General features: G+C 49.1%; 1 protein-coding gene across 1 annotated transcript in view; it reads right to left on the bottom strand.

The window, feature by feature from the left end:
* Positions 1 to 761: 761 nt before the first annotated feature.
* HIPK1 (homeodomain interacting protein kinase 1) overlaps positions 762 to 8,347 on the bottom strand; it is a 42,456-nt gene continuing 34,870 nt past the window's right edge. The window contains exons 11-16 of the mRNA XM_081112533.1: positions 7,468 to 7,610; positions 6,896 to 7,078; positions 6,196 to 6,402; positions 5,510 to 5,751; positions 3,806 to 3,936; positions 762 to 2,725 (exon numbers count right to left, since the gene is read on the bottom strand). Of these exons, the coding sequence (XP_080968659.1) occupies positions 2,237 to 2,725; positions 3,806 to 3,936; positions 5,510 to 5,751; positions 6,196 to 6,402; positions 6,896 to 7,078; positions 7,468 to 7,610 (1,395 nt within the window). The 3' untranslated portion in view covers positions 762 to 2,236. The remainder of the gene's footprint in view (positions 2,726 to 3,805; positions 3,937 to 5,509; positions 5,752 to 6,195; positions 6,403 to 6,895; positions 7,079 to 7,467; positions 7,611 to 8,347) is intronic.

The following is an 8,347-nucleotide window of genomic DNA, read 5'->3' as shown; positions in this document are numbered from 1 at the left end:
CCAGTGGCTTTGGCACTTTCTTAATATTCTTCGCTGCCACCAGGGGCATCACAAGACTGTTCGTAGTATGGGGACACGGTGAGCAATACAACAGGCTCTTTGGTATAAACACATCTGTCATATATTTTTTCAACAAGCAAATATTTTACTAGGAATGTCAGCTATCTGCAGGAAGGACTACCACACGGGAAAAGGGGGGCGGAATCTCATTCTCAAAGTGATTGCACATCCTTTTTGGAAAGAAGAAACAATGCATATGGAATACTGGCTTGACTCCTCTCACCTGCTTCCTGAACGCTCACAGGAGCAGGTAGCCACGCAGTGAGAGAGCCACGTGGGGAAATGCTTCTGTGAGAGCGAGGCTGAGCCGCCGGAATGGAGAGGGGGCAGAGGCGGCGGGAGAGGAGGACAGCTGCTATTTGAATGTTTCCGGGTCGGCAGGGAAACGGAGAACAATGCATTTACACAGCACAGCTACTAATCCTCTTCTATCAACCCAGTGACCAGCTTTGGGCTCCCGGGGGCTTGCTGGTCCATGCTAAGGCAAGCTCACTGTAAACTCTAGAACCACTACATTATCATATAAGGCACTACAATGGGGGAGGAGGAGAGAGGGGAGGGAGGGACACACACTGACCAGCTCCTCACCAGACACACCTGTGCAAAAACAATTCCAACGGTCTCCCCTCCTGGCAGGCTTCGCCCTGCGCTTTCAGCACTACAGTAATACGCTCTAAAGAATCGCAATTAGTTCACATACATTCCAACAAGTATCAGTTCATTTTGGTTTAAATACAATGGAGACACCAATTCCATCTCCCGGGTAACACTGGAGGATCAGGTACACACGAAATACACAATTCAAGTGTAATCACTACACATTTGATTACAAATAACATCTTGGGAGAGCAGGAAAAATTGCTTATTATATTTTTCTAATCAATATGTACATATTTAATTATGCAAAATATTAAAACACCACCATTACAAAACTTCTAAAATATTTTTAAATTCAGTAATAAATTTTTAAAATATTTTTTGCAATTCCTACATGCACTTATTGTATAAGTCTTAATAAGAGGGCATTCAGTCTGCTGCTGGCATACAAAGGAAGCTAGTCTAAAGTATAAAAGCTATACACAATGTTTTCATCTGGTCTCAGATTCTTTCGCCTTCTCCCCAAATCAATCACAGAGAACAGAAGGGAGAGGTGAGGCGAGGAGAGAGAGAGGTGGATTATTGAAAATACTTACTAATCTTTAGGCGAAGCTCCTCGATGCCAGTAGCGCATAATACAAAGAGATTTTGCATATAATAAAACCACCACCACCATACAATAGCAACCACCTCAATGGCTTTTCCATAATAAAATTTGAGCTGAATCAGAGAACATTTTAAAAAATAATTTCAAAATAATGCACGGTGCTTCGTTTAAGAACAACACCTGGTGCGTTGTGTTTTCATGGCAGGCATGGATGCTCGCGCTGAGTTACCAGCCAACGGCGAGCTGCCTTTTTAACGCTACTTTGTAATGAACACAGAGCAATGAGGGAATCCCAATAGTAACTCAGAGCAGAACACAACCAGTTATGCAGAAATAACAATTGCCCGTTAAGCATATGACATGAAAACAAAACTAAAACACTGTAAATTTAAATATCTCACAGACAAAAGTAAAATTCTGAGGAGAAGTGCCTGATAGGAAAATAAGGACTTGTGAAAGCTACTCTTAAAATAGGCAATTAAGTCTTGGTTTTTAAACAAGCAAAAAGCAATGATTTTTTTTTCTCACTAACAGACTCCAAGTCCTTCTATCAGCATTTTTCCTCTGACCAGTAACTACAATAAAACAAAAGTTAAATAAAGAGGGGCTTCACTTGTTTTTAAAAGCATTTATAGAAACAAAGTCAGAGAGAAAATATTTTTCGAAGGGTGACTTCAGAATGACCTCTCTCCCGTGGTCACTGCAGAAGATGGGCATCTGAACTCTTCCAAATACCAGAATGCTGTCGCAAAAATAAGGAATTAAAAACAGGCGGAGTTGGGAGACTACAACAATGCAGTCAACACTGAGACAGGGTCCCCAGAGAAAAACCTTCTGTCAGTGGGCCCTGCAGAGCGAGGGGCTGGCTAAGGAGTTTCAGGAGAGAGTAGGGGAGGAGCTGAGCACAGCCCATTCTGCAGAACTCAGGGCCAGAGAGGGAAGCCACGGCCCCTCCTCCCTCATGCTCACCAACTACAAGTAGGAATACTGGCTGATCTTGGTAGGGCTCAGTGGGTATCCAGTGTAAATTGTTGAGCCTCGGGACGAGCCAATGTAGGACTGGGTGGCAAACTGGTGTTGGTACTGAGCAGGGGCCACACTGGCAGAGGTGAGGAGGCTGGGCCCCACACTGACAGGGACCTGGTGCACCAGAGTGCTGGGGTGGGTGGTATAGGCTGCAGCGTGCCTTGAGGAGCCCTGGGGGGAGAAGAGATGAGCAATGGAGCTGGTGGAGCCCAGTGCAGCAGCAGAGGTGGGGGCAGCGTACGTATACAGGTGAGGCTGACTTGGCAAGTGAGCAGGGGCTGGGGCCAGGTGTGGGTGCCCCGTCGAGTGTATCGGGCTGCCATGCTGGAAGGCGTAGGGGGCTTGGGAGAGCGGGGCCACGAACGCCTGCTGTCTGCGGGGGGCAGGGTTGCTGCTTCTCTCCTGCGAGGTTGGAGCTGACGATGACTGCTGATTCTGGAAGGAGGAAGAAGGGAGTCAGGCATCTCAGTCACTGGTTCAGGGCACCGAAGGCCAAGCTGAGAGTTGAGGTGTTAACTTCCGCTGCCGCTGGGCTGCCAGAGCGCTGACCTCCCAGAGGGCCGTGCTGTCAGGAGGCAGCCGTCCAGCCCTCTGCCTCCTGGCAGCACATCTTAGCCCAGCCCAGATGGCAGCGCCTTGCTCTTAAGCATGACAGGAAGGCGGATCAGGAGTCAGGAGGGCTACCCACTCCTGCAAGTTAGTAACTGGTGGCTCAACTCACCCTAGTCTGGCGTCAGTGAGTCTGCATTTTTCCTAACCTTTCTTTCTTGGCAATGTTTTCTTTTGTTCTCCTCTAAGTTCTTCATCTCCCTCGTGAATTGTGGAGCCTAAAACACATGCACTAACTCGAATTTACATTTGCACTTACATGTGTGTGCTCTCTCTCACACATGCGTGCACACATACACACACACACATGCAGTTACATCCTCATATGTACACTTTCTCACTACTAGGGGACATCACACAGGCACCAGAATTTGAGCTGAGGAAGCGTGAATGCAGATAGAATAGTGACCCCTCCCTGTACCCTATCAGAGGCTCGGATGGGAGGAAAAGGCCCCAAACCCTGCACTCACACAACATGTAGGAGTAGAACTGGTGATAAGGTGGCCAGAAAGCTTTTCCCTGTCTCTTGCTTCAAGCAGTGTGAGGCTCATGTTATTTATGATCTGGGAGATGAAGCCGGAGAATCTGGTCTCAAAGCGTGTGGTGGTGCAGAACCAGACACGGACTAAAGCGCCTTAGGCTCCTTCTGCATTCCAGACATTTCTCTCATGTCCCAGGACAGACAGGACAGTCTGATGGGAACCCTGGGATGTGCATCCTGCACACACTTACACACGGATGAAGAGACAGCATGTGCGGATCTGACACGGGCCACAGAACACCACACCGTTTGACACAAAAGGAGCTTCATTGGGCTTTATTCAGCAGTCCAGCCAGAAGTGGGGTTCTCCAGAGAGTAACAACAGGGGGGGCCCCAAACAGAAGCCAGCAGCCCCTGGCGCTTACCTGGCTGAGGTTGAGTGGCTGTGCTGCGCTGGTCCCCCCGCGCTGCGCTCGGTACCCGGTGGGGGTGATACAGCATCCCGAGGACTGCCCACTCACCGAGGCCACGGGCTTCGTCTTAGTGCTCAGGAGACCTGAGAGAGGGCAGGCCTGCGTTAGGTACGAAGAGGCATGGCTCAGACATGGGCTGAGCCTCAGAGGGCATCGCACAGCGTCATCAGTCCACGTCTGCCTGAGGCTTGCGGGAGTGAAGGTGTCAGGTGTATCTTATTTCCTGGTTCCATGGACACCGGCACACACACTCTATTCCCTTTCCCTCCTGCCTGCTCCAAAGCTCAGAAAGGGTCCTCACCACGCTCACTGCAGCAGATACTCTCTGACCTTCTGCAGGTGCCAAGTAGGAACTGAAATACAAGCAAAGCCCAGTCCCTATCCCGAGGAACCTGGCTTTATGTAGGAAGGGAGTAAACAAGTGTAGAAAGGACGTGAAGCTGAGACAATGCTGGTGATAGCAGGACAGCTGAATATTCACAGGGTTGAAAGGAAGGCAACGTTATATCTGTGGGCACTCACTGTCTTCAAGTTCTAAGAAACTGCAGGGCAGCTGAGTAAGCAAGTTCACCTTCCAGCACTCTGCGTCCTCCTGTCCCACCCCCCCACCCCCCCACTGGGAGGCTGGAGCAGTGATTCAGTGACTGCGGAGCAGCCTGCATGCTTGGGACCCAACCGTGACCAGAGCTCCTCATCTTCTTGCTTGGGGCCTGGCGTCGGGAAGGTCTGCCTTGTCGACAATGAACAGTGGTCTACACCTAACGCGATACCCTCAGATTAGAGGCAGTACACGAATGCACACAGGACGGCACAGAGCTATGCTGACACCAGAAATGCACGCTCCCCTTCTTCAGGTGTAAGTTTCCGCTGGAAAACAGCTGCCTAGTCAAGGACTACGTATCCCGGGCCCCCTTGCTCTGGGTGGCCTGAGTAGTTTTCACTATTTCTAGGGCTAAAGAGGTTAACAAATGTGTGTGTCTCTCCCTCTTTCTGACTGGATGCTGAGGAGGCCAAGCTCTGGTCCTTAACTCACCGCAGGCCTGCCAACCAGAAACACTTGTCTGGGAAGTCATGTGAGAAGGAAGCCTCAGTGTGTTGAGCAGGGGAACCCTGGGGCTTGGTACTGCAGTGAGCAGTACCCAAATCTGAACCAAGCCTACGCCCAGCATCTGACAGCAAAAAAGACGGAGGGATCAGGCTGATAATAAAGCCCACAAAGGACTGCTGCTATGACATTGGCAGAGAAAAGGACTAAAGTTCATGTTGTTTTCCAAAAACACTTTTGCAGTCATTTTTAATATTATCAGTTCCTGTCCACTTCTAGTTTGTCAAAATCAAATCACCTATGGCAAAACAACAACAAAACATTGCTAATTCTCCCTGCCACGTAACATATGTCTTGTCAACTTTCTCCCATCAACAGTGAGTGTATTTGTGAGACTACACATTCGTTTTTATCTTAATCCAAGCAAAATAAACACAGGAAGAGAAACTGACGGCCAAAATTAATTTCACCACACAAGGAACTAGTTTCTGAATGAAGTAATCTGTAAGGAAATCTATGCACGGTCTCCACCATTGGCACAAGTAAACGATAGCAAAATGTGAAGGATACACGCATCAAAGGAGAACTCAACTCCAGCTGGAGACACTCACCCGAGGCCTGGGTTGCTACAGTGCAGTCACCAAGCTGCGTCTTCAGCGGAGGCACAATGATGGTGCGGGTGCCAGCGCCCTCGCCCACGCCTCTGCCCGGCCCCTCCACAAGGGGCCCGCTATTGCCCCGGAGAGCGCTCAAGTTCTCGGTGGAGTACGGGCTGCTCAGGGAAGAGTCCGAGTCGGGAGAGTCATTGACAGTGACGTAGCTGATGACATTGGACCTTGCCTTCAGGCCAGAGCTGAGGAGGAGAAAATACACGAACATTCAGCCTCCTTCTAGCCATGTTTCTTTGATGGTCTCTGGTCCTCCCATGGTAACGATGACGACGATGACGACGACAATGACAGTGACGATGGTAATAATAATAGCAGCAGCAAACTTCTGAAGGACTGTTCTTACCCTCTACATACATCCCACTGAATACTCGGAACACTTCTATGAAGTAGCTACTATTATCCTTATTTTGAAGATGAGGAAACTGAGGCATAGGAAAAAGAAGAAACTTGACCAAGGGCACACAGTGATCAGACAGGATTCAGACCAGGACAGAATGACTCCAGAGTACACGCCTTTAACAACGATTCATGTTGCCTCAGCCATTCCCATCCCCACTTGCCTGAAGCCAACAGTTTACGGCCAAGGGTAGCAGCCACCAAGACAGTGAACCGTTCACCCCTCTTACCTATTGGGCTTGTATTTGTTGTCCTCTTCCTCGTCGGTGTCACTGCGGATAGTGATGACACTCACAGGAGGGCTGGGAGTATCTGGAATGATGATTGGCTGATGCTGATCTTGGACAGGGACTAGGGAATTATAGGAAGATGTGGTACGGAGGGGACTGCTCCCAACCAGGGAATAGACTTGAGAAGGCAGAACATCCAGAGAAGACCTGTAGGAAAAGATCGGAAGAAAGACCATTCAGTTCTTGGCCCCCAAAACTGTGTACAATCTTTTTTCCAAAACTCTCCAATTTGCTCTTTGGTTCCTTTGTACCTAATCATTAAGCCAATACACTTAACTATAAAAGTGCCAATAAAAAATAAACTGGCCACTCTAGCCAGGGTTTCCAGGCACAAGCACACCAAAATACAACATAAATCTTATTTTTACATGCGCTTTACCCCAGGTTAACTTTCCCTCTGTAAAGTGGGCAGAAGAAAACCAGACTGCAGCCTCAAGGCCAGGGTCCCAGGTGGCAGCAGAGAGAAGGGATCAGCACAGCCAGGACCACCTGGTGCGCACGCCCAGAGGAGAGGGTAGCTCCTCCTCGGCCTGGCAGCACTCGCTGCCTCGTTCCAAAGTGTCCACACACAACATGCTACGTGCGGGGCACATCGCTCCCAAACTGGCCCCGCTGAACTCCCAGCTCCAGCGAGACTTACTTAGAGGAGCCCGGAGCCGACTGCTTGTTCTTCTTTGAAGGCAGGGAACTGGATTGTTGTTGTCTGACGACGTGGGCAACCCCAACATTCAGGGGCTGCGCAGTGGCCAGTGTCACGTGGCTGGTGAGCAAGGACGGCGGCTGCATGACGGTGCTGTACTGGCTGCCATGAGAGTGGGCACTCCTGCATCCACAGGAAGAGATGGAGAAGAGTGAATGCCCCCAAACACTGCAGACCAGGGCCAAAGAGCCCAAAGGAGCTGCATCGGATTGGTCATGTGACACGTGGACCACAAGGCTGTAGGCTTTCCCTGGAGGGTTCCTAATTGCATCAGACTTCCTTTAAATCTGAAGTCCACGATTCCTGACTTAGCACCCATTATTTTCCTGTATTCAAAGTCTGCTTAAACTCCATCTCCTAGTCTAATATGGGTTCTCCTCTTGAAGGATTTCAAACAGAGATAAATCTCTCCGTTCCTTCATTTTCTCCCCAGTCGCCACAAATCACCAGGTGCCCCTGCCCTGGGGGACCTGCCCTTGCACATCTCCCAGAGAGGAACGCAGGGCACTTGCCTCCAGTCTGCGAGCTGCTGGCCTCCGCCCATGGCCTCTGGGATCACTGCCGTGGGCTGGACGGAGTTGTGCAGAGCTACCCCAGGCAACTGTTGCCAAGTTGAAGGCAGCAGGATCTGTTGGGTTCCTCCGGGCCAAGCCTGCTGCAAGGAAACACACAGAAAGATCCAGACTGGACTCATTCTCGGCTTTCTCTTTGTGTTTTTTTAGATGAAAGAAAAATTCACATCTTAAAAGAAGTCACTTGTAGATTATTAACTTGCAGAGATTAAAAAAGAAAGATCAGAGGGGCTCAAGGTTATATGTCTTACGTTTAGGAAAGAGAACATGCTGCTTTCTCTCGGCCACCTCCACAACCTGACCCTGGTTAGAGACTCTATTGTATGTACTCTAGAGCAGTGGTTCTCAACCTTCCGAGTGCCGCGACCCTTTAATACGGTTCCTCATGTTGTGGTGACCCCCAACCATAAAATTATTTTCGTTGCTACTTCATAACTGTAATTTTGCTACTGTTATGAATCGTCATGTAAATATCTGACATGCAGAATGTATTTTCAGGGGTCACGACCCACAGGTTGATAACCACTGCTCTAGAGCAAAGGGGTCTGGAAGTTCAGAGGTCAACTCTGGTTCAGTGCTGGAGTACTGTTTGTGCAGAGATTTAAAGAACATCCCAGAAAGTGTTAAGATGGCTCCCTTGAGATTCAAAATAGGAATGCAAATTTTTAGCACCAATCAGATAAGACTTCAGATCCTTCAAACCCATAAAACAAAGGGGAGAATTGTTCCTTTTTTGAAAAGGTAGTACTTGGAGAATGGAGCCAGATGTGGATGACTGAAGGCCAAAATCCTTTGGCAATCGAGCTGGTGCCAGCAAGAG

This window comes from Myotis nattereri, assembly GCF_964212035.1.
Source record: "Myotis nattereri genome assembly, chromosome: 18".
NCBI classification, from domain to species: domain Eukaryota; kingdom Metazoa; phylum Chordata; class Mammalia; order Chiroptera; family Vespertilionidae; genus Myotis; species Myotis nattereri.
This window is presented reverse-complemented; position numbering and strand designations above follow the sequence as displayed.